Below are 27,040 nucleotides of genomic sequence, written 5' to 3'. Positions count from 1 at the left end.
TTCCACATATTCAGCCATTCAGGCGTTGCAGTGCAATCTTAATATCTTAATGTATCTCAAGTCATTGTTCTGTATCAAGAGTTTCCTTAAACCAGTCACATTGTAACAGTCACCAGAGTGTTTATCATAAAAGATGAATACAGGAAGTACAAATGTTTTTGATAAAATGTAACATCATGGTATATAGACTGTAGTTTTATATCGCTGTATATAGATTGTGATGCTTTGTTGCCCATTCAAATGAGAAACTTTCAACTGATAAACAATTTCTTGAGTGAATAGCAATATTGATTGAGTCCTTGTCATAAATTTGTGATGTTGCTCATAATGGTCTCAAACAATCACAAACACTGATGTCATTATATTTATGAGCTCCATCATTGGAAAGCTAACTTGTCCCCAGCTCAACCAAAACCAACACCATTGTAGCTATGTGGCATGTATCTTTACCAGACATCCTGTAAGTAAAGTCTGAAGTACCTCGTAATCATCCTCAACAATTAACCCCGTTTTGACCAGCACATGACTCACATTCACAAACACAGCCAGCAAAGACAGTCACTGGTTATTTCGAAACACCCTCTGCTGCTCTCCAACATCTACAGCTGCTTGAGAAAACCATAATCAGTCCATATCACTTCTCTGTTCCCCTTGCTTACTTAACATGTTCTCCATTTTCAGCAAGGACTAATTGCTCAGCATTTCAAACCATTGACTTCATTCCTCCAATCTCTCAAATCTCAACAGCAGAGCCATCACACACACATAGCATTCACCATAGCACACATTTGTCAACCCAGTTTTCAAGTTATTACACATGAAGAAGTTGAAGACTTTTGGTAAGAGTTCCAGCATTTCTACATTGGAAGCTTTACACACAATAGCATGCTGATTACAGGGACACACTGACCTGTATTGGAGATATCTACACCACATCAACCAAGTTCCACAGTTGGTATCATTACCCTCACGGTAAATAAGTCTCTATTGGGGTCAACCAAGGGCTGCAAACAATCGCTGGGTGCTCCAAGCTTGAGCAAAAGAAGTCTACATTTTTCAGCATGCTTAGAAGACACTTTGTAAAGAGACAGCATTGTTGACCGCATATGACCCGTCTCGAAAGGCATAGTGTGAGGGACGTACCTGAACTGGGATCCTGTCGTTTCTTTTTGGGTACTCACCCCATGCCGCCATTTCAGAAGTTTGAGTCCATGTCTGCACATTATCCTTTCCTGATATCCATTGTTCATTGAATCCCCAGGTGATGAACTTGATATAAAAGTGAGCCTTTCTTGTCCTTGGCATGAAATCCAGATGAAAGCATTGATACCTGAACACACAAAAGAGTGCTTTAAAAGGACTGGCGATGTATTGCACAATGGAGGAACAGCTAACAGTATCTGGCTCATGCACTTGTTATGACCACAGTGAAAGCTGGTGCACCCTTTGCTGTGGCTGCTTATGCCAGGCTTTTGGCTGGGCACTGCAAATAATACCATACTGCCACCATGGGTCAGGATGGTGTTATCAGTGGTAACTACCATATTGGCGCAGTGCAGAGCCGCAGTGATTACCTGGTCAGTGGGATACACAAACACATTCTAATCCCAGGTCGTCACATATTGACACTTTATCAGTGGACTTTCTCAATACATCTACATATTAGCTCTAGGAATCCTCCTGTGTCTGCTGTTGACATTTCTGGGATGCTGTAACCAAAGCTGGGATGTAAACAAAAGCACATGGTTAGGATTAGCAAATACCAGGCTTCCGAGTGAAAGTCCAGCATTCGCTGGACCCATCCACCACACCTGTCGTCCACCCTTTGGGGACCTTCTATATATTACATCAACGGGCTGTGTGATATGAGGAAATATATCCTCTGGCGATAAAAAATGTCTATCATTTCATGTTATGCCATATAATTTATTTTATTCAAGTCATCTAATAATGCTTTGCATTCGTCCATGTGGCAGAGGGGGCGTCTACACAGTGCACAGCACCAAAACAAACAAAAACAGAGGAGCTGGAAAACGATACTGAATGTGGGGATTCAGCACAAGACACTGACAGTGGCGTTTTGGTTTTTACCTCTCTCTCCTAAAGCTGTCTGCCTCTCACAGACACACACAAAGCAGGGCTTTTACAGGGCTTCAAGATGTGACTATTTAGTCAAATTTTGCGACCACAGGGTACCAGTGCAAACTGGAAATCTTTGCAATATATGAAATGGAGAGCTGTTAGTTTCTATTTTGCAGTGGATGAATCCTCATGCCACAGTTACATTTTAACAGTGTCCTGATGTTAACATCCAGCTGTTGACCAGAAGATTCAAGTCCACAGCAGAAACATCAACACTTATGGCCCAAGACAAGGCAGATCCTTCAAAACAAAAGCACCATGGGTTCCAGTTTGATTTAATTATCGCAATACTCAATATTTAACTTTATACTTTACTTAACAATACAACAGTATTTTATTAAACTTTAATATAACAGTAGTTTATGTAACTTTATTTTATTGCAGAAGCTACTTTATTTGTAACTGTGGTTAATTTAATAATTTTGTATTTTTGTAGTTTACAGTAGTTTAGAGGAGATATGAAAATATCAATATATATATTGTGTATAGTGATAAAGCCTACAAATATTGTGATATTATTTTAAAGCCATATTGCGTAGCCCTATTTCTTCGTTACCAGTAGCGTTTAAACCTGATGCCGTTCAATGGGAAATCATAGGGCCGCAACAGGTTCCACATTATCAACTGACACTGCGTGTCCACGTACCACACAGCCGCACCAGGTGCCATCTGTGCGCCTGGCATAACACCAAAAAATGTTCCATGCGGCTGCGTAACAAAGTGACGCTGCCGAGCAGAGTATCATACCACCACGAAAGGTGGCTTCTGGCGTCAGTATGTTACACTGAAATCACTGACAAAGCAGCGGTATTTGACATTTTCAGAATGTGAAAGGGCTGGATACACTCACATGGACTCATAGGCACTAAAATGCGACTGAACCATCTACCACAACAACAGAAAAACACGAATAGGGAGTGACTCTACATTTTCTGCTCTGGACGCCATTACTCCACTTTAACCTTAATTAGCAAATAGTTGTTTACTGATATATTTATTATTTGAGTGTTGCATATATCTCCTTAAATGATATACCTGTAAAAAATATATACATACTGCAGCTTTGGGAATCACAACTGCTACAGGCATAGCAGTCACAGCCTTAGTATATCAAAAGTTACAAGTACAGCCATAGTCAAAGCCACAGACAAATCTAGAATAGTAGCCATAATCACTGTTACCACAGTATTACTTTAATCAACCACAAAATAAGAACAATAATGAAATGACACTGCATGAGCATTAGTAATCACCACCATCCGGTAAAACAAGCAAATCAATCTAACACTAAATGTTTCATTGTATATTGCTGAAGTTAATTATCAAGCTAACCATTTTATCTTTAAACAGAACACAAAATACATTTAGGTTGGCATAACCTTACTGCCCCTAAAATGTCACAAAACTCTCCACTCAACTGCAAAATGCTAAGAACTCAGCTAGTTGGTGCCACAGCCACGCAAAGCCAGCCAGTCAGTTTTTTTTGTATTTACAAAACTCAAATACAAACTTTTTAGGCATATTCCAATAATCATCGACTCAGTGGTGTTGATAAAGTATTCTAAAAAACACTAAACAAAATCATCACACACCAAGTTCTCAAATTAACAGAGATGAAGGATTCTTGTGAGTTTCAGGGCATTTCTGTCCGTCATGTATTGAAGGTCTTTTGCAAATATAGCTTACACTCAAGAGCCTTTCTCACAGCAGCCATAGGAAAAGCACAGGTGTTACTTATAACACTAACAATGGCTTTGAGTGTTCTAGTGAGAGTGACAATGAGCCGGCATGCACAGTACCAGGGTCCTGTAATCACAGCAGCTAAAGGGAATTTCAGTTATCATTGATTTACACCTGTGTGTTTCCTACTGCACCAAGTCAAAATATAAAAATATATATTACAGACTGCAATACATAACATGTCTTCTGTAGAAAACAGCACACTCTTCCATAGGTCGATGAGGGGTCACCTTTAGGTATGTATAGGCTATATTTATGAACAGAAAGTTGACCCCCCCCCCCCAAATGAAGTTGTTTATCAGAAAGTAAGTTGTTCTTTATGACTGGGCTACTCCAGCTTTAATCAAAATCTCATAGTCAGCCAGGTGTGTGCGTACAGCAATTGACCAGTTACTCCCAGGATGCACTAACTGTAATTTCCAAATGTGAAATGGGCAAACTGGTTTACAGTGGCAAGGTGTATGCAGATGCTTTATTCAGGCCTAAGTACAAAATACTCTGTTAGTAAAAGTCCTGAATTGAAAATGTTATGTAAGTAAATCATATATATTCAGGGAAAAGTACTTAAAGTATTAAAAGTAAAGGTACCCAATGCAGAAAAATATAAAAACTCAAAATGATCTAACAATAGAAAAGCATCCCAATAACTACAAACTATTTTTTAAATTAAAAACACCCCAAAACTCACTCAATATTATATTAGCTGAAAAAACAACCTAAAAAGTCAAAATTAAAATCGACAGAAGATTTAAAAGTTTATCAAAGGTGTTGGCAATTTAATTTCTGTCAATAGAATGACTAATCAACAAATCATTGCAGATGCACTTGTATAAATTGTTTAGTAATTTAATTTACAACAAAACATCCAATTTTATAAAGTCTTCTATGTTTTTATGCAAAAATCTTAATCTGTAAAGTAACTAAAGTGTTCACATAAATGTAGAGAAGTCAAAAGTACAACATTTTCCTCTGAAATGTAGTGGAGTAAGAGTATAAAGTTATATTAGAAAACACTGGAGTAAAGTACAAGTAGCCTGCCTCGAATTTATTGCCTACTTAATCACATTACTTGAGTAAATGTAGCCCTATTTTGTCACATTGTACCACTACTTGTTCTTTTCTGTTGTCATTTTTAAGCCTAATGGTTAAAAGATATACAGTTTGGTGGCCCGACCTATCTGACGTTTTTGCTGTTATTTTTATGTAGGCCTACTGTGTTGCTTTGATAGCACCAACACGTTAGCTAATTTAGCCGCCTGAAAAGATTCACCTAAAGTTTAGCAACATTTTCGCCGCCTTATCTTACCTTAATGGAGGCAGCGGTAGAACAGAAACTCGCCTGCTCCGTTAAGTAAAATAATTTTTTTTAAGACTTGTCTTGAAAATAACTGCTTCAGGTCCTCCAGAGGACGCGCTGTCTGGCAGCAAAGCAAAGCCGAGGAAATATTTTAAATACAACGTAAATTTAAACTGAGATTTTTTTTCGGGTGGGCCTTAGCAGGGTTGCCAGGTCTGTGTGACAAAACCAGCCCGACGGCCAAACCTAATGTGTTTGTGCTGATCTGGAGTCTTTTTTTTTTTTTTACATTGTTATATTTCATATTTTCCCTCAGTATTTTTAGTTACTACAAACTAGGGAAGGAACACAGAAAGGCACAGATGAACAAATGAAGAAAAAGGAGGGAAAAACTGAATTTTGTTCTTCATATTGAAAATAAATTTATATAAAATATTGAAATATAAAATTTTGACTGTTTGCTTTTTTTTTAGCAGCATTTACTTGTAATTTTTCTTTTATTAGTCTACTATTTCTACATTTAATAACATAAAACTACTGTTGTTAAGTAAGCTATAGTTAATGTCAACTTTACTCAAGTAATGTTCTAATAGGCTAGCTTATTAACTTCTACCAAAGTTATTTTATGTTAAGATACCTGCACTTTTACTCGAGTATGGCTTTCAATCCATCACTAAAAATAGATCTATCAAGCCAGGGAACAAAAATACCATCCAGTGGCAACCCTTTAAAAGTGGCCCAATTCCGCGGGAAAACCGCAGGCCTGGCAACCCTATTTGATTTGTGACGCATTTCTTTTAACCAGGTAGTTACTCGATCAAACCTACAAACGCTGCAATCCGGTCACTCCAATAATGTCAGAGTAACATTTGGCAAGTATTAGAGAGTAAAATATATTTGTTTTGGCTATAAGTCATCCAAAGTGCAGAATTGAAAATTTTAACTTCACATTTTAAGTTCAAACATAAAATATTTGTAGACACAGTTCCTTGCTATTGCTCACCTGTAGCATTTTACCAGTGTGACATTACAGCAAAGTGATGACATGTTGGCCTACGCTCGAGGATAAGCTAGACGGCACGGTTACAGTAATGGTTAGCTCATTTTTTTGGGATGGCGCTTTATTGTGTTAACACACGTAGTCGCACAGCTACACAGAGAAGCGGCAAACCCCAACGCGGCCAAAACCAGCGTTTATATACCCCGCCAGCATCTAACCAGGACTGGACCAAACCGACAGTGAGGTGGTTCACAATATGCATACACATAAACTTAGCTAAAATTTAGCTAAATAGATTCACAGTTACTTCAAATGTGTTAACAAATGGCCAAGCAACTACAGGTGCGAATATTTGTGTACCACCAACCTCTGCAAAAAGCCATTTATCAAAAAAATCAGACGTGTGTCACCCCCTGCTTCTCAAATATGGTAGAACCAGGAAGTGTAAGCGGACTTCAGATCCACTGCGGAGCGGAGCGTTTTGCCTGATGAGTAATGAGATGCCAGGTACGACAATACTTTGATGTTGCAACAATGTCAGCAGTGCTCAGCTTATTATTAAACTAGCTAGCCTGCTTGTGGTCGCTGGCCCAACTGCTCGCACATATTTTCTGCTTTGTGTAAGACTGGCAAACATGGTTGCCAAGATCCACCCAGACCTGTTTCACTGCACATTTTGGCAGGCCATACTGGGAAAATCACAGGTGTATTTAATAACAGTAAGGGCAGCTGCATTACATTTATTGTCCATGCTGGCTCACTGGAATATCTTAACTGGTGCTCTTAATGAAACTGATTCATCGTTAATGTTATCACCTTCACCTGTGCTTTTCTTACTTTGTCAAAATGTTTGCCATGAAAAAACATCCATAGTCTCCTTATGTTCCTCTGCTCCATTTTGGTTAACTTTCATGTGGATAACAGATGATTCATCCTTTGATTCTAGTCAGTTAGAAGCAGTTTGTTTAAATGGATCCTAAAGTCCACACCAGCATGCCACTCCTGCTGTAGTGCATTTTACTTATTAGCCATGTAGTGTGTACAGTATATTGAAACTGCTGATATTTTTTCAGGTCATGTTGCCCTAACATGGATTTATACTTTTCATTTCAGGGTGCTGCAGAGGCCATGTACAGGGCTACATACTGAACTGCGGTTCAGGCCTCATGTACAACTTGTCACACACACATCAAGGATACAGGTATATCATGTGGAGCGCTCAGGAACTCTAGTGAACTGCCTTTAAAACATGTTTGTTGCTTGTCTGGATGAGGTTAAGGGAGGATGAGTCACCTACAAAGCTATTTCCTCACCTTGCTTGAGATCTAATGCGTATAGGCGCTCTTAATAAGTCCTCCATACAGCTGGCAGCCTTTCATTATTACTGTTCTTATTTTTATTCATTTTTCTTTTTTATTATGTATCTTTCTATTTTCTTCTCATGTCTAAACCAACCTGTAAGTAATTGTTGTCGCTGATTTTTCTCACTGTTTTTGAAAAAGCCTTTAAATTAAATATGTTTAAAAAAGCATGTTTGTGATCCTTGTAGAAATACAATTTCACTGTATGCGACGTCTTAGACCAGGAGATACCAGGAAACTAGGCTGTTGCCACTATTTAAGGGATTCTTGAAGGAGTGAATTGTTTAACAGGAAATGAGTAAATTAGCACAAAGCGTGACAAAAAATCTGCTTTGCTTAATATGGCTGTGAGTTTATAGTATCAGTGTTTAACAACACTAGGATTTTAATTAAAATCTGTATTCTGTTTATGTGATTTTTTGTGCGTGTATAACAATTTCCTGTTCTTGTGACTTATGCAAAATACATTTTTATCTCAATGAGATTACCTGATTAAATAAAGGCTAAACTGTGGCTTCCTGTTGGCTTACTGAGACACAGACCAAGTCATGTCAATGTCTATGCTTTGTCTCTGGAGTGAGACCTTTTTGTTGCATGACATCCTCCTCTCTCCTCCCATGTTTTGACTGTTTAACACTATAAAGACTAAAAAGCATAGCTTGTTCTAAAACCTGGCACAATAACAACATTTTTCAACCCTGCAGTGTGTCCAACATGACCATACTTGCCATGACTGACAGGTCCCAGGCTTAAGTGTGCGTGCAGGTGTTTACAGAAATGTTGGGAGTCAGTGATTCACATCAAAATTGAAAAGGTACATAATTAATGTCAAATATTAACAATACAATGAGCTACAGTGCATTTTGGTGCTCATTAACATGCAACACCATCATTATCTCTCCAATCAAAGCACAAATTACTTAATTTTTGATCACAGACTAAAGTTGTGTGAAGGATAACAGAATCTATTGAATGAGCAAACACTCACCCTGCCAACCAATGAGGCATTCACAGAGAAGAGACAAAGGGGCCTTAAAACACGAGGCTGATGGTCAGCATCGAGCACCATTTGGCCAGTGTTTAGTCCCTGCAGCCAACCATTGGGATGCGTTTTTGTGGTGTCTGTTGGCACTATAGTTAGCCCGTATGATGACGGAGGATGTTGAAGCAGTGGTGGATTACAGTCAGTGAGAGTAGAAGTTCAGACTGGCTGTTCAGCTTATTTTACTTCCAGCTTTTACTCCTTCACATTGCCCATTGACAGCCCATGTTTTGGGCTGTCAATGGGCAAAGCAAAACTTTACATCAGTTGTAGCTTTAAAGCAATGCTAGAGTGACTCAAGGAACAGCAATGTCAGTCTGTCAGTCCACCACTTTGATCCATCTAAAACGTTTTTTACTGAAATGGATTGCCATGAAATTTGGTAGATATCCAGTGCCAAGATGATGAATTCTTTTTACTCTGACGTCCTCTCTTCTTTCCTCAGGCACCAGCAGGGCTCACATCAATAATAAAATTATGGCAGAAAGTCTCTGTACTTATTAAAACAGTTTAGGCAAGATAGTGGGGCATCATCTTGTATAGCTCCCAAAGGTGGTGGTTTTTCTGTAATACTCAAAAGCAAATTTCAGTACTACTTGGTGGTCATGGAGTCTTAAACTTCTTTGAACCTCATAAGGTTTTTTTTGAGTAAATAGCAAATGCATGACGTTAAGCTGTTGTTAAAGCAAATAATTTTGAACTAATTGATGTTTTTGGAATATGTTCTTTTTCCAGTTTATATTGTTTAGTCTGTTTTGCCCAAATAATGGGCTTTTTGTGATCTGCGCTGGCTTTTATGAGCACCCTAAGGCCAGTGCTGTACTCACAAACTCACTAATGAATCCCAATGTTTATTGGAAATATAAACATATTGGAAATATTGTTAAATTTGCAATTTAATGTGTTAAGCCTGCAAGTCTCGGCATCACCGATTGAGAAATTATACCTACTTGCATTTTTCAGTGTTGCAAAAGCTTTGTCAAATTAAATGCAAGACTTAAATGGAGAATTTGTGATTGCATTTTGAGGGCAAAACTAATGAATAGAATTTGTATTTATTCATATTAATTAGAATATATGAAATATATTGTATGTTGTAGTAACCATGTTAACACCGTTTTAATGTCTAAAATATCTGCAAAAAGCATATTAACTGTTACTACATTACATTACACTTTTGTCCAAAGTGACTTAAGATTTTTTGGGATAGACATAGACTACTATGAAAGTATTTTGGGGTTTGGTGGATTGTGCAATGCCCCTTCAACACTGGAGCAGACTGACAGGTAAATATTATCACAATAACAAACGACCTCCATCCAGTATTAATAATGTGACATAATATTTCAGGTAAGTATTTCAGGTAAATTAGGTCATCACATTGGACTGCATGATGTCTGACAGTTCTATCTGGATCTTGTTTATTGATTTGATTTGTTTTTTAACAGTTTATAGATTTTTTTTTCACAAATAAAGAACTCTACAGGAGATTTTTTCCAAAATGATATCTTTTTAAAATCTTTTTTTCCAAGATAAAGTAAAATAATAGTTCCACAAAACCAGTGCCACTCACCCTCACTTTCAGACAAGGGCCATAAAAAAGGCATTGGTGTCTATACCTTAGCAAATGTGCATGTCAGACATATCTTGTTGTTAACTAACAACAGACTGAAAATATTTCCTTCGCGGTCACTGAAAGCAGACCAGCAGCTATCAAAGACATATGATTTTCTTTAAATTTTAAACATATTTTTTTAATGATGCCATTTTTTCTCTTTTTTTTGTATTCACACCAAACACAGGTTGTATTGGAGCTAATGCAACTGGCAAACAGAGTGGGTGTTAGTTATCATCAAAACAACACATCTAATTTCTTTGGCAAAATGCAAATTCTCATTGAAAATGATATGTTAAAGTTTGTCTGAAATTTTGTTTTTCTGTTTTTACAGTTCCTGGCTGTGATAAATGACGTGACTGTGGTTTTTTAAAAGTTAATGACTATCAAATCTGCATTTAAAGATTTTTTTTGTGCTTTTTTGCCTTCATTTGATAGGACAGCTGAAGCGTGAAAAGGGGAAAGAGAGAGGTGATGACATGCAGCAAAAGGCTATGGTTGGAATCAAACCCACGGCTGCTGTGGTGAGGACATGGCCTCTTTAAGTGGGGCACCTGCTCTACCACCTGAGCTACTGGGCATCCCCAAAATACTACCATTTAAAGTTTTAAGTCCCACACCTAAGCCAAAAAAAACACAAGTCCCTCCTCAGTGCTTAATTTTTTTTAATGCCTTACCCGTTTTTCACCACCCTTTCGCCCTTCATAAATCATAAATAACGAACAGTCCCTAACCCTAACTACCGAGGGAGTCTCGTGTTTTAACAGGTCGGGACCATTATTCAGCACATTTCGACACAAACACTTGTCCCCATTCAAAAAAAGATTGGGCAGCCCTGGTATAGGCTACCTGTCCACCAGGTGTGCACAAGAACACTTTAATTTAAACATAATAACATTAACATTTGGTTGTCCTCATTGGACACAGATCTCCGTTGAAGGCCCAGGAGAGCTCATGCTGCTCGGACACTCCCCCAGCTTAGCTCACACACACTCTCACACACTCTCCGTGTAAGGACTGGAGTACTACTCTCCTGCCACAGGCTGTTAAAACCGGACGACTCCACTTCTAAGGTAAATAAACTCCCATGTTGTTCAAAACACTTGACTGTGATTCGTTCACTTTCCAGCCATATTTTGTGGTCTGGTTTGTTTTTTTTACAAAGATCGTTAACTTAACTTTGCAATGGCTTTAGTGTTAGCATCACCTGCTAGCGGTTAGCTACCCGCGGTTAGCTAGTGGCACGGCAGTGCTAACGCTAACGCTTTGCTCCATTGATGTTTTAATTAGGTTAAGCGGTTATTTATGAAACATCAGTCACAAATAGCGACTTAGCAAAGCTGTCCTTATAGGCGAACGTTACCGTTTTGTTACAGCTGGTTTTAGTTAACTTCCCAATGGCTGTTGCCTCCGATAACAGTTAAGTTAAGTTAGCAAACTGAAGTTAGCAAAGGTAACGTTGCATTAGTTCAGACTGGAGTCTCAAGTTTTAAAGACGGTGTTTGAAAGAGCTTTACATATGCCTTACAAAGACACAAGTTACGATATATTCAAAAGCATTGAAGTTGTGAACAATGTGCACAATGTGGCAGGGGTTCGTAATGTATGTTGCTGTGCAAATGTTAAATTAGCGAGTTACGTTAGTGTACACTCAAGATAAAAATGATGCACTTTAATACCGCAGCTCTGCAGTGAATTTTAAGGTCACAATGCTCCGTGTTTGTTGAAAGTCTTTGAAGGGAGGATGTAACCTTAGTTATTTACAAGGCAGTTATATGTGGAGCTACTGCATTGTATTTCCATTTACTGAGAGATGTTTCAACTATTTTGTCCACCCCGTTTAGCGTTACATGAGTAACGGTAGGCCACATTTCAGAAATGCTATTAGAGGAGGAAGGGTATTAGTGCAACACCTAATAATTCACCAGCCTTACAAATAACAGCCTCTAAAGTTAACTGAACATACATGAAAGCAGTACTGCAGGAGTGATGTTTAGCAACAACATGTACCAGCTGAGTTTATATTGAATCCCATCACTTGTCAACAGGTGGAGAGGTTATCTGTGAGAGAAAACCACAGGGGGATCCCAGTAACAGAATACTCCACAATCCCTCATCAACATGGGGGCCGTCATCTCACGGTGGAGGGTATGTTTTCAAACCTTTTCTTATCACCTCTTTTGAATTTATGCTGCTGCAATGCAAATTGTGCTATTGCACATTAGTTGGAACAACTTTAAGTTATAATCTTTTGACTTTGGATTTAAAAAGCTTTCACTTTGCAGGCTGATGTAAGACTTGAATAATTCTACCACACCATACTTTCGGTACAAATGCCAGCAACATGCTTAGATAGGTCTAAGACTTCAAAAGACGTAGCAGGATTTAAGGACAAATTTTAATGTCATTTTTTAAAAACTACATTTAAAAATGACTAATAAATCTACCCACCTATAAATGATCACAAGTCAAATGTTTATGCTAATACTCCTTGCATCTCTATCTGTTGGCATATTGGCATGTACAGGCTAACTAAATAATGTTGACAACAATGGAAGTAAACACAAGACATTAAAAAAAGTGCAGAAATGGGAAGATGTAACAGGAAGTTGGCAGATCTTTTCAAGAAGTGGCTTGCACAAACAGCACCATATTGTGGAAAATGCTAACATGTCTTCTCTTTGACTGATTTCACAATCTTTGCCTTACAGGCTAAACAATCCACTGTGGAGATTTTGGAGGGAATCGATAAGGTATGCTGGTTAGATAGATTTCCAAAGGTGTTTTTTTTTTAGTTCTCTCTGTCATGTTGTATTTAAAACATGTAGTTTCGGAAGTTTGTCTTTTGTCATATTTGCATGGGGTGTGAGAAAACAAGCAAAACATGTACTAAAGGACAACAAATTCATACCTTACCTGCTCTGTGAATAGGTAGACGAAGCCCATCTGAACAAGAAACTTTTTCACAGTCATTACCAAAATAACTGGTGTATATAGGCAGATGAAGTCATTCAGGTCTATACATTAATTGTTTTGTTTTAAAAAAAAGGTGATAATGCAGTGCTGGATTATGCCATTGTGTTCCCTTTATGAAGATAAAAAGAGGAAGAAAGTGCCTCATACAAGATGTTAAAAAAATGTTTTCTTCATTCTCTTGTGCCCTGTTTATTTTAACAGACTACAAATCCCTTGAGTTAAGGTGCTTTCAAGCTTGCAGGAGGCACCCGCTGTCAGTCAAATGAATGAAACACAAATGAAGCATTATCAGTAAAACTGACCAAAGGCATCTGTCAGTGTAATGATGCCCAATGGTGCTGATACAACCACACAACCCAGAAACAGCCATGTTATGAACAAAACCACTTCGCGTAGACTTGATGTCAAGGGAAGGTAACTAGTAAATGGCTTATTTTTTATGTACAGCACTTTAAGGTAAACTACACCTCATAATAGCAACTTGGTTTGGCTATCAGTTACATTGTAATTGAAGACATCTGGAACGGTGGTGACATCACTAAAAACAGGCCCAAATGGGAAACAAAAGTAAGTAGTCAGGAAATCATGCAGGTTTTAAACAAACTAAAAGTTTTAACAGATTATCTCAACCACTTTATTTAGAGGTCAAACTGAGAGGGAATGCAATAGGAATGTTGTCAGTAGTCCCTCATTACACCGGAAAACCCTAATTGCAACTACAGCAAACTGGTTGGTCTGTAAATTTTAATGTTTCACTCAGGACAAATAGAGTAATAATATTGCTATCCGCCTTTGCTTCCTCTGCCAGATAAGTTTGGTCTACCTGGGGGTTTGTTTACAATCTGTCTGATCATTTCGCAATATTATGTGTTTATTTCAGTGGTGCCCAGTGACCACTCCAGCCTGTTTTTTATTTAGATGCAATGCAGTGGAAGACATTTTGTATCAGCATGCATCTTTTGAACATAACAGATGTGTCAACGAATGACAAATCAGCTCCTCATTTGCTGACTGATACGGCTTTAGTGCTCTTCTACAGTTAAGCTAGTGTTAGGCTATTTTCGGCACCTGTCCTTGGAGGGAGAGATAGTACATATATACGGAAGAGGTCAGGTGGCATTGAAGTTTTGAAGAGGTGGGTGTTAGTTTTCCTTCTGAAAAATAGTGTCATCTATCATTCAAGAATATTTTGGCAATAATGATTTTTTTTGTTTGCTTGGTTGCACCAGACATACAGAAACACATGCATGATATACTTTGAGGCTGAATGTCGGATTTGTTTATCCAGTGTTTAGAGTGACAGACACACATGTTACAGGAGAGCCATAGTGCCCAGAGTAGGTGCTATTCTGTCTGCCAGCTATTTATGGATGAGGCAATCAGCACTTTAAGTCAGTGGTGTAACCTTTCCATTTAAAAAAAAAAAAAAAAAAAGAGTCGTGGTAATTACAAAATGACAACGAACTGCATAAATAGTCAGCTTTTTACCCGAAGAAAAGTTTGATCGTGATTGGATCAAAACCTGTTGTTTGGTCTGCTCACGCTAATTAATGCCAAGTTTGGATTATGCTTCTCTGATATGCAGCATGCCCACCTTTTAAATTTTAAGTCCTGCTAAAGAGGCTCAATGTCTAATCCTAATAGAATTTGCTACCATCAGTGTAATGACATGACACCCATCCTCATTGTTGAGAGATGTGATATTAATGCATTGGTGAAAACTCTGGACTCTCAGTATGAAATACTGTGCTGTTAGTCAGCTCACTTTGAAACTCGTCCGAACGTATAATATCATAAAGTTGCAAAACAAATAGTTATTTTTCCCAGAGGCTTGTACTTCAGTAGAATTAAATTCTATCAAGACATTTAAGGTAAATAAATAGGATAAGGGCCCATCCCCACTGGAAATGCCCCCTGTGGAACTTCACTGAAATAAGTTACTTAATGGTATACAAGTAAGTAGGAAATATTTGGTGACTGTGTATACACTACTGCCATTGGTATTAAAAGCCAGTCCCAGAGTCACCATGTTTGCTTTTCCGCCTTAATATATTTGCATTTTTTCAGTGCCGTGTCCACAATCTTTATAGCTTCCTCTTTGATGCATGCTGCTCATGGTTTGGCCCCTGCTTCCTGCCTTTTTTATTAAGTCCTGACTCTACCTGTGTGGTGTCTTCAGGAACATCCAGAACTCTGCAAAAAAAATAAAAGAATTTGGGCAGAGGGCAGAGTCTCTGCGGATAAATACATCCCCGTTGGGTCATAAGTGATGATCTAGATTCACACCATAAAATATAATCTGTGGAGTATTAGCCTTACTTGTTGGCCAATGAAAAATTTAAAAAAAAAGTAGTGTATGCAAATCACATATAAAATAACCAAACTGATGCTTAAAGCAGTGAAAAAGTCTAAATATATGTAAAACAGTAATAGTTATTTTTTTATGGCCACAAAAGTCACAGTCTTACTAATAGAATCACATTTCTGTACTTGTATAACGTTCATTTCATTCTTCCCAACAGGATATACAGACTCTTGAAGATTACAGTGAGAAGTATCAGAGGCAGTTGAAGATATGGGTCGGGCGACTGCTCCTGTACTCGTTTCTTCTCTACCTGATCACATGTATAGTTGTGTATTTCTGGTACCTGCCTGAGCAGTTGATGGGGCGGCTCATATTGTCTCTGCCCTTCATATTATTTCCGTTGCTGTAAGTGTGCAAGTAAGTTGATCACATTTCCACTAAACTGTAACTATAATGTAACCTAACAACCTTTTTTCTTTCTTTTTCCTTTAGTGTTTGGTTACTTCGAAAAATGCTTATAGTTATTTTTTCACGGAGAACTGAAAAAAATAGTAAGATCATCTTTGCCATTTATATATACACACACACCAAACATTGGGAAGTTTTGTCTATTTTTGTTTTGTTGCTGTTGAATGTATAAGTAAAATTTGTTTAATTTTTTCAGATGAAAAATTAGAAGATCTTAAAGCACAAAAAAGGAAAATAGTAAGTGATGTTTTTATATTTGTCCAGTATCATATATATTGTTGATTGACTTTTGGTCAATAATTCTCCTTTGCTTTTCATGCCAAAGAGTCAAAGAACACTGATACCTGTGACACTTTAGGTTAAAACAGCCGAGCATCTTGCTGCCAAAAGCCACAGAGCTGAAATGTGTACAGAGTTGGGTTACATGTTTGTTTGTTTTTTCATTTTTTAGTGGGTGCACAAGATGGGAAACGATACATCAATACCTTATTCAATGTAACACATTTCCTTTACCACCTCCTCCCATTTTGAGCCAACAGTTATCGAGTGCTCCTGTAATTGGTTTTAAAACATTTTAAATTAATTTTTCAAAAGTATAAAAAAAAAGGGTCAGGCATACAGCAATCTTTTCAGAAAGGTAATTTACAGTTTGCCTCTCGCATTAACGCCACACAGATCAGAATAGCAGAACCAACAACACTATATATATATATTTATATTTTGTGTCCAGACAGGATGCTCAGAGCAGAGGATCCGCTGTCTGCTAGCTAGCTGTAACTACCCCCTAGATGATATGGTGAAGTGCAAAACTGCAAAATTCAACAAAAATACAAGGCAAAGCATACAAGGTCCCGTGTATTTTTGCAAAATGTTTTTCAAACTCTGCACGACGGGAATCAAGGCAGTGAATTTCCTCATGCAGATTGAGAAACACAAAATTGCCCAGAAAACTTGCCAACAAATGCCAAGTATTTCCCAATTAAGTACTACTCATGTCTCCACCTCGAGACAAAAAAGAACATTTTTATATTGCAAAAATTTGGGGGGAAAATTGTCTTAACTCTCAGTAATTGACGTCAGTTTTTGATTTTTCCTTCAATTTTTTGCTATTGTAAAATCCGTCTTAGATTTTGTTCTCAGTGGGATTAGAGAAGTCTTAAATCTAACTTGCCCAAAATCATTGGTTGATATGTAAATATGCACCATTTAGTAAAGATTAAACAGATGTTTTTGGAAACCCAAAAAATGTTCAGGTATGAAAGGTAGACAGAAGCATGTTATATTCTCTTCTGTATGTTTTATTGTTCAGACTCACCATGTCACTCAGTGTAGCAGCAGTAGTCATAAAGCCATTACAAAAATTGCATGAGCAGCACCCTACAGATTTTCTCTCCAATGTCCCTGAAATTACTTCTGCAAGCTTGAGAGATCTGCAAAGTGACATTTCAAAAAACAATTGTCATGCATCTGTGGCTTGCACAGTGGTTGGATAAGTGAGAGAAACTTATTATAAAACTCATAATCTCTGTAGAACGCATTGTAATTTTGATGTCTGGTGGTCTCCAGTGAAGTAAAGACTTGCACTTCATTCTGCAAGTTGTATAGGAAGCTTTGTAGAATTGCTTGCATTGATCCTCTCAGGATTTTGCAGCAAGATACATGCTAATCTAGAATCTGCACAGACAGCGTTTGATTGGTACAGTGACTTAACCCAGTAAAGCACTCTGCTAATGTCACTTTAATTAATAGCATTTAGTGCAGGAAAGAAATAAATCTGAGAAATTGCTTGTCATCCTCTGTCAAGTCTAATAACTTTCAATAATTAGGGCTGATGGATTTTCACACTCTCCATTATCGAAGTAGTGAATGTAATTATTCTTCATATTATATGTAAACATTTAGAAATGTTTGGTACTTAAATGAAGATGTACAATTAAGTGAAGTAACTTCCTGGTGCTCTTTCTCAGTCACGTTCACTTGCAATTTTATGGTAGGTGATTCTAGGATACTAATGTGTGTTTAGATAATACCTATTAATTACATCAGATGAGCATCAAATAATTACTCGTCAATAGAGCGATTATAGGAATGATTCCATTGTGCAATGTATTAGAAAAATGATGTAAGCATTTATCCTATAATACCTTTTATTATCTTGTTTTTCCAGCTTGAAGAAGTTATGGAAACTGAGACATATAAAAATGCGAAAATGATTCTGGAGAGATTTGATCCTGATTCAAAGAGGAAAATTGTGAGTTTTTTTTTTTTTAGTTTTACTTTGTAACATAAATTATTTTGTCTAATTATTGTCCATATTAAATCATGTACTCATGTTCCTTTCTGTCTATATGAAGGAGCTTGAGTCCACTCCAGTTGGACCTCAGATGACTCCAAAACCAGGACAAGGTAACAATTTTTTAAAAACAGCACTATATTCCCTACTTCTCCTCGTGCATTTTGTACTATTGTTAAGCAAACTGCAATGTGTTCTGTGTTAGAGCTCCGCCAGCGCAATGTCATCCCAAAGACCCCCCCAGTGGTGGTGAATCCTGCAAGCGGGGCTGCTGCCCGCCCTCCTCTTGCCTCTGGGCCCACCTATCCTGGACGATCTTCCCACTCTGCTCCAGGTGGACCCCCAGAGAGGAGCCTGTCGGCTATAGCTGCTCAGCAGAGCTTGATGAGGAAGCCTGTGACCCCTGGAACACCTGTTCCAGGAGTCGGTGAGTTACCTGCACACAGGGGGACCACATCATAATGTGGTCGATTAAGGTGTGATTTACTCTTCCCTGGCTCTGTGTCCCCAGTTGCTCGGGGCTCTGTGGTGTGTGTTGTCAGCAAGGGTGGTATGTGTTATACAGTAGTTGTAATGCGTAATTGCATAAATGTAATTTTCAAATATTATACTAAATGGTATAACCTTTCTCAAACAACTGTATAATTGCAAGCTAAGATTAGAAATATGGGATACCTTTTGATACAGTCAGAGCATGTACCTCAAGAATAAGATGCTTGTGTTTTACATCTTTGGTTTGTTTTTAGAGATTTCAAAAGCCAGCCAGCCCACAAGTTAAAAAACTTTACATACAACAGTTGCTGTGTATGGAAGACATCTGTGGAGTGCAGAGTTATTGAATATTCAATATAAATTATTTCTGGACTATGAACACTCAATAGAAGATGCAAATAAGTGGAAACGGTAAAGGAAATGTGTTCCTAGAGGAAGCTGCATGCTGTAATTGCCATGTGGAATGCCAACTGTGAGGTATGCACGAATCAGGATTACATTAACTATGATTAATTAGCCAGACCTGCGTTTGTTCTCTGGGCAATGGTGGTGGAATCTCGCTAAATGTCTTTTAATGCTTGGTGAAATTGCCTTTGGCATTGGGAACACCTCGCAAATGGTTTACATGACTTGATGTTATCACCTGCTTCTGCTGAAAATTGAAAGTGAAAAGCAATTTGATACAAAGAGTCACCACAGAGTTTCCATATGTTGGTAAATTAATAACCAGCAGGATATTGAGACTCTGCCAAGTCTCACAGAAATGACCAGTCATCTTCCTATGATTGCTCTTGATGTTAGATTATATTAATTACTACTCACCAACACAGCAGGGATTCTGGACGTGCTTCGCAAGTGAGATCCAGTGTTAATTCATTAAGAATAAGGGAGCAGGTTTTTGTAAAATTTGTCATGGTTTGTGCAGTAAACTGTGAATCTCTGCCTCACTATTTTACTGAGTTTTTACTGTCAGCAGCCCATGTTTAATGCAGTTTGTATTTAAGACTACAGACTGTGGCTAACAGGCATTGACGTTGTGTTTTAACAGGGATGCACCCCCCAGGCCCACCCTTAGCCAGACCTGTGGTCCCAAGGGAAAGAGGCGCCATGGACAGAGTCATTGAGTATCTTGTTGGAGATGGCCCCCAAAACAGGTACACAACGTCTGCTTTTCAACACAGACTATTGATTAGGGCTGTGAACCTTTTAATATTTAAACCAGTACTGGTGGATTTTTTTTTGGTTCTCATCTCTCTCTCTAATAATAAAAATGTGATGCTGCAGGGGTGACGTAGCAATTCTGCTACTCTGCTTTTTTCTAATCACACAGAACTTCTGTGTCTGTCTGTCTCCTTGTGTGTGTGTGTGTCTGTGTGTGTGTGCAAGGGATGTCAACCAATGAGAATACCTTTGACCACTTACACATGTCTGTCTATAGGTCAGTTTTGCTACTCTTCAGTTTACTGCACTGTGCCTCACCAGGGTCTGATAGGAAATAGCTTCCAGTGCAGCTCATTCTGCAATTAAAGCTAGTAATGCTGTCCCAACCCAACAGGGTTGCTATGGAGAAAGTGTGCCCAACCTAATATTGGCCCCAGGCTTGCCCCGGTGAATAATTGGCTCAATTTTGAGCTGTAAAACCCCTTTAGGATTGTTGGCTCTGTTATCACTGTTAGCTCTGTTGCCACTTTTATCAGTGTCATCACTACTTGTGGTGCTAACATACAGTAGGTAACATTGCTAAAGGAGTTCTGCGGTCAAAACAAAGCCGCTTACTCCCCATTGCGACCCAGGAGAAAATCGAAGGGTGGACATAATGTTCCTGCAGCAATGTGCTCTGGCAAGGGGTTGGTGTTACCAGCTGATCGCCAAGTTCTTCTCTTTATTTAGACTCAAAAAAGGGTGAGCCTTCATTTACAATGATGTCGAGCAGATGAAATGCAAGATTAACAAACAAACAAAAAATAAATAAATAAATAAATAATAATAATAATAACAATAATAACAATAATAACAATAATTAATAACAGATAAAAAAAAAGCATACAATCAATCAGAAATGTTAACTTCAACTTCAATTAAAGATCTAAAAGTGCACAGTGCAGAATGGCAGTGGGCATGTTTCATATGTGAATGCAGCTCGCCAGCTGTCGATCAGCAAAGCCATCATAAGATGAAAAGAGTCAGTAAGTTAACATCATGAAACATAAAAATTTTAGCGCCCCTAAAAGGATAGTGCTTTGAAATGTAGCATTTAAACTCACTGAGTCAAGTCGTTCTATATTTCGAGTTTAAATTTTTCTTGAAAATTAACTTGTTAGTTACCTATTAAAGAATGTGGGCTTTCCAAAAACAAAATTGCGTGTGCATGCACACGTGTTTGCTCATCTTTCAGTGAAGCTATTACTAAATTATTATAGAATAGAAAACAGGCTGGATGCCAAAAACTTTCGAGGCAGATTGGCGCTGCTGCAATAGTTTTGGCTCGCTGGGAAGCTGACGGAGCGGTCGTCGAGCTCCATGGCCGGCTTCCAGGCTTCAGTGTTCATCTCGGCACTTGCGCTTCTTGTCTAAACCTAACGTTGTCACCCAGATGATCTCTCAGGTACCAACATTTGGCACTGATGGATTTAATGTGAATCGTTATCGATATAATGTGAATCGGAGTGTTTTCAGTGTGAACTGGTACTCGGTAGTATCAGCGTGTCAGTCGGTATACTAAAAGGTACCACATTCCGTACCCAACTCTACTGTCAATACACTCATATTGTTATCTGTTTTTTCGGCCAGTACAGTTAATGTATAAAGCAGGTTCTTATCCAGCCTGTGTGCTGAATTATCTCTGTAATATAATCTCTCTGGTCTCTTTGCACTGTATGCTGTCTCAACTGGATTGTCTTTCCTTCCTCACAGATACGCTCTCATCTGTCAGCAGTGTCTGTCCCATAACGGCATGGCATTAAAAGAGGAATTTGAATACGTTGGTAAGACTCAGAGAAACACAACACTCTTTGTCAGTCTCCATCAAACACTGTGCCTTCATTTGCCCTCTAGCATTTGGCAGCGTAGTATATCATATGGCTCTTAAATGCCTCTGCCACTACCGACCCCTGTAAGCAAAAACGCAACAAGATTGAATATGCAAACCAGCGCTACACATCAATCTGAAGTGTTTATGCATCTCAGGCATTTTCTGTCATTGCTTCATATTCATGTATATTAATCTACGTCTGCTTTGAGAATGTATTAGAGAAGTGACATAAAATATACGTATGGCGTTGTGTTTGTTGTTTCAGCCTTCCGATGTGCGTATTGTTATTTCTTGAACCCTGCAAGAAAGACCCGGCCTCAGGCTCCCAGACTCCCCGAGGTCACTGGTGAACTGAAGATGTCATCTGAAGCGCCCCCACCAACGGCTGCTCCTGACGAAGATGGCAACCAATCAGTTTTAGGTGATAATGACACTCAAGCAGGTTTTATCCACACAAGGCACATACAGCTGAAGTAGGGAGGGGTGCTGTTTGTAATTTCCGTAATCATGCACTCGCATTTATTATTACATAGTACTCTTGCACTAGCAAAAACGTCTAATGTAAGAATAGGGTCCGAAACAAACACCGAAGTGAAATTTAGTGTAGGGGTTAGGGTTTTGTCACAATGCTTCCAAACATAACTTCAATGGTCACCATTCTGCCCGAAACGTTAGCTGACAGGGTTTCTGCAGATTCTTAAAAAGTCTCAAAAGGCATTGAAATAATTAATCAAGACCTTAATTGGTATTAAAATGTATTAAATCAATTATTCAGGAGTCTTAAAAATGCCAAGACATGGGAAGTTGGATTTGTACTGATATTTTCTCTGATGTTGCTTTGTGAAATCTCGAAATATTTGGTAACGCTTTTTTTTTTTTTTTTTTTTGTGAAAATAATTGCCTCCTGCATTAATGTCACCATATCAGGATAGTAGAACCAACAGCACTGATATCTTGTCTCTGGTTGGGAAGCTCAGAGCAGAAGATCCATTGTCTGCTCACCAGCTGTTACTGCACCAAGGACAAATGTAAACTAGCTATTTAGAAATTTTGTGGCGCTCAGCGTATTCATACAAATGTTTTTTAACCTGACATAATGGGAATCAAGGCAGCAAAATTCCACATGCAAAGTGAGAAACACAAAATAGCCAACAAACAGACAAACAAATTACAGCTCTGTTAGCCCCCACCCCAGAAAACTTATGTTTTATGTCTCAATAAACATTCAAAATTGTCCGAAACCTTAAGTAAATGATGTGACTTCTTTTTTTTTTTACAATATTGGTTACGGTAAAATATGTTCTAAATTTCATTTTGGGTATCTTAAAAATCCCATGGATCTATAAGTAAGTATATGGATCTATGAAGATATTCATAGATAGCAGTTACATCTCTGCATACTGTCCCAAACTTCTAATGAAGAACAGGGTCAATTTTACAAAGCAAAACAAAAAAAAGTACTTAATACATTGAGAGAATACTAGTGCTCAAATCATATATTTGATTATTCATACCAATCCATACTCTGAAGTGTGACTATCATGCTTGTAATAAAATGATACCAATATTAGCTTTATATTATACCAATATTAGCTTTATATTATACCAATATTAGCTTATTTAGTAATAAAATGTCAAAATTCTAGATTCTGTTGTACGCATACACAGTAGTGTCCATTTTTGTCTTTTATTCTTGTTTGAAATGCAAATCTAACCTAAAGTAATAATCTCTTTTAGGGCAAACCAAGCTGACCGATGTCTCAGCTGAAACAGACCTCCAGGAGCCAGGCACTCCAACAAGCACGGAGCCAAGCACTGCGTCAGACGGCCAGAGCACCCCAGAGTCACAAGATCTGCCCTCTGAGAAATCTGACGGAGAGCAAGATGTGTCTGCCATGGAAGTGGAATAAAACAGTGGAGTAGGGATTTCAACACAAGTCATGCTGGAACTTTATTTTTCTTTGAAGAAATGTGATAAGTTAGTTTATAAGTAAACGCCGTGAGTTGAAATAACAGTAACAAGTCAGATTTTCAACTCACAGTACAGTGTCCTTTCTTTTGAGAATTGCTTTTATATTTCTAGCAATAGTTATGAATTAAATGTTAAATCTAGCATTTGGTTGCAACCGACAAACGTACCACCAGTATGATTACATGTCAAGCCCATTCTCATAACATCATCGTCAATAATTCTGTTGTTTTTGATGTATAGGAATTATAGGAATTCTTCTCCCATGTGCTCTCTGTTTTCCATATTTTATTTGTTTTCAACTGAATTTCTAACAGTATTCGGAGTTAATTGGAAAATGCATAAGAAAAACAAATATTTTGTGGGAAAAATGATTTTTTATTTATGGGAAATTATTTATAAATATTTTTCTATAATGCTGTGCCTTTTGTGACAGTGTTGACTGGGGCACTCTGCAGCACGGTGGTGCTCACAACATGTTTACACAGCCATGGTACCGTAATAGGAATGCACATACAGTATGTATTTATTGCTAAAACGGAGGAAAGGAGATTTATATCAGTACTGTGCAGCTGCCTTAAGTGCCTTTTATATTTTAAGTCTCTGCTCCAGAGTGTTGTCGATAAAACCTATTTACATATAGACAATAAAGTCATTTAACTGTTTACAGACTGTATATGTTTGCTGAATGTAGGAATTCCTCCTCTGTATAAATAAATAAACTTTTGAGAACATTTTTGTGTAGAAACAGTTTTTTTATATAAAGGTGCATGCTGGAGAGTTATTTGACTGATGCTGCTATGAAAACACACAATTGATTTTTGCAGGATTTTAAAAGTGATTTTGCATTTACATTCAAATACGAACAGAAAAGGTCAAACTAACATGTAAATAGCCATGATGACAACAGTTCTCATGTATCCCTGCCACTTTCGTTGTGTCATGAATTTTAAATTGCTGCCCCATTTCTTCTGCGGCCGGCCTCTCACCGAGGAGCATGTTTAAACAGTCCATTTTCATTAGCAGGCCAATTTTAGCTTGTGATCATTTTATTTTAGCTCATTGATCATTTCAGACAGCGTAAGATAATGGTGCTGACACAGAGCACAACCAGTCTTGATTGCTTGACCCTCTTCATTTGCAACAAGAAAGTCATTGCGGCTTACAAAGTTGCTCGCTGCCATCACATGACCCTTTTCCCCTGAAGATAGACCGTAAACTATCGGTGAGGTCAGCACCCCACATCTTCTATGGGTTTTGATAATGTATGTTTACAGAGATGTGACCTCCTGGGCCTTGTAATGCATCAATGTGACATCGACAGTAACGCCTGATTCCACCGCATGCTGTTTGAGGTTGACCTCTGACAAGAGCCGAACAGGGGGGGAAAAAATGGGACATCAATAGGACAATGTCTGAATGTTTTCACACCGTTGGGAGGTTGTCCAGTATACATAGCTTGCACATATGTGCATCATGATAAGTAATACATCACAAAAGATCTCTGCGCTGTGTGCTTTGAAAATGTATGTTTTAGCAATACTTCTGATTCCACAGCACTGAATCATTTCTTGACAGATTGTACTTCATAGTATGCGAGTAGTTTTCAACTCAGTGTAACAGCATTCAGTTTTTTTGCTGTTGTTGTTTTTATCTCTATAATGCATGAAGAATTTCACAGATGAGAGATATTTGGCTTTTGCACAAAAGCAGTTGTAAGAGTAAAATTGTGCTCTCAGCTTGAGTTAAATATCTTTGTCTTTTAAAGTATTACAGTTAATGTGGTGCTTGCATTTGTGTGATGAGATGATTTTTATTAGATGGCAAACAGAATGCCTATTTAGGCACAATCAATATTTAGGATGGCCCTTCAACTCTCCGATCAGGATGTTTTTGCACCAAATTGACCGTCATCTCAGCCTATTACACAAACAATTCAAAGAAAATACTCTTTACATAATGTGAAAACAAAAGACACACTCCGTTTTTTGTGTCCAATTGTCCAAACACTCAAAGGATTACATCTGGGTTGCTATCATGGAGACACTAATTGATTCTCAAGGATGACAAATGACATACAAAACCCTGGTGCCAGGGTAATTTTGAGCAAGCGATGAAAATGTACAGTGGGGCTGTCCCAAGGTTCATAGTTCTTTTCATACTCATCTCTCACATGTGCATTGGAGGCCACTTGACTCAAATTTATACTGATCTTTTATTTATACCCAGAAAAATGGCAGATAAGAAACATAAGTGTTCTTGATATTGTGTTTTGTCATATCTAGCAGCCAAAGATTGAAATCCTGCGAAACAATTTTCTGTAGAAATGAAAGAGCGTGCCCTTCTGAACCCTGGAGGAAAATAACCTCGCGGTGCGAGGCAGAATATGAAACAGAGGCACAGAATAAGTAAAATAGACAAGTGCACCAGGCTTGTCACTTTTCCATTTGCTGCCCCCGAGTGTGAGCACTTCAAAATTCTCCTCATCTCAGTGAAGACCTTCATCGTTATGCTCTATCTACTGTACTGAATACGAAAAAAGTACCATATCAGACAAAGGTAATAAAGAAGGGAGTTTTAAAGATTTACCATGTTTCTGTCTATCAGGAAGTAGAATGCAACAGGAAGAACAACAAAGTCATAAATATACAGAGCGAGCCATAGTGCAGTGGAGGCGATGTGGAAAATGCTGAGATGAGTGTCACAGAAGCAGTTTAACATGGTTGTGATATCAGACATCACCATTGGCTCTTGACAACAGCATCATTACACAGTAATAAGAGCACAATCTCCTTCAGAGAAGCATTAAAATCAAATTAGATTATACAAGAGCTTGGCTTGATGAGCTGCGAGGGGTGATGGTTCTCGAGCAGTGGATCCCTGCTTATTACTGGGGCTCTTTAGCTGCTTGGGCTTGAATTGCCACTTGACAAAGTTGAGCAGCTTTTCACAAAAGGTCATCAGCTTCCAAGAAATTAGTTTTTAAAATTCAAGTCATTTGAAACCTACACACCCCAGATGGATGGCTCTCCTTTTTTTTTTTATCCCCCTCCCCGCATTCAATCTGTCAAATCACGAATGCATGCCGCTGAATACATGATGCCGGCAATAAACCACTGTGCTGTAGTTTATACCAGAGTGACATTCAGGGATCAGAGAGCATTGTCATTCTCTGTCCTATGTTGAACTCATTACACCACTGAGCGATGACATCTGTTTGAGCACTCATACACTTTGACAATTATTACTGCAAACAATCCACTGTTGTAGCCTAATTAAATAATAAACTAGAGGAGGACACACTTTTAG

The 27,040-nt window shown here is 38.2% G+C and overlaps 2 protein-coding genes across 2 annotated transcripts in view; one reads left to right on the top strand and one right to left on the bottom strand.

The window, feature by feature from the left end:
- hoxd12a (homeobox D12a) overlaps positions 1-6,333 on the bottom strand; it is a 30,459-nt gene extending 24,126 nt beyond the window's left edge. Inside the window, exons 1-2 of the mRNA XM_088083875.1 lie at positions 6,183-6,333; positions 1,144-1,330 (exon numbers count right to left, since the gene is read on the bottom strand). Of these exons, the coding sequence (XP_087940001.1) occupies positions 1,144-1,330; positions 6,183-6,226 (231 nt within the window). The 5' untranslated portion in view covers positions 6,227-6,333. The remainder of the gene's footprint in view (positions 1-1,143; positions 1,331-6,182) is intronic.
- A 4,674-nt stretch (positions 6,334-11,007) lies between these two features.
- Positions 11,008-24,465, top strand: lnpa (limb and neural patterns a). Its single transcript, XM_042494999.2, has 13 exons — positions 11,008-11,270; positions 12,246-12,345; positions 12,909-12,950; positions 15,696-15,883; positions 15,971-16,029; positions 16,143-16,183; positions 18,114-18,197; positions 18,301-18,352; positions 18,445-18,666; positions 19,780-19,885; positions 21,645-21,715; positions 22,028-22,183; positions 23,500-24,465. The coding sequence occupies exons 2-13, from the start codon at positions 12,319-12,321 to the stop codon at positions 23,670-23,672; spliced, it is 1,221 nt and encodes a 406-aa protein (XP_042350933.1). The 5' UTR covers positions 11,008-11,270; positions 12,246-12,318; the 3' UTR covers positions 23,673-24,465.
- The last annotated feature ends 2,575 nt before the right edge of the window (positions 24,466-27,040 follow it).

The sequence above is a fragment of the Plectropomus leopardus genome, chromosome 10, assembly GCF_026936395.1.
Source record: "Plectropomus leopardus strain MGB_pleo_1.0 chromosome 10, ASM2693639v1, whole genome shotgun sequence".
NCBI lineage: Eukaryota > Metazoa > Chordata > Actinopteri > Perciformes > Serranidae > Plectropomus > Plectropomus leopardus.
This window is presented reverse-complemented; position numbering and strand designations above follow the sequence as displayed.

Coding starts and splice junctions, on each gene's coding strand:
- lnpa (XM_042494999.2), top strand. CDS start 12,319: ATGGGGGCCGTCATCTCACGGTGGAGG. Junction 16,030..16,142: donor ACGGAGAACTGAAAAAAATA/GTAAGATCATCT, acceptor TAATTTTTTCAG/ATGAAAAATTAGAAGATCTT. Junction 16,184..18,113: donor AAGCACAAAAAAGGAAAATA/GTAAGTGATGTT, acceptor TTGTTTTTCCAG/CTTGAAGAAGTTATGGAAAC.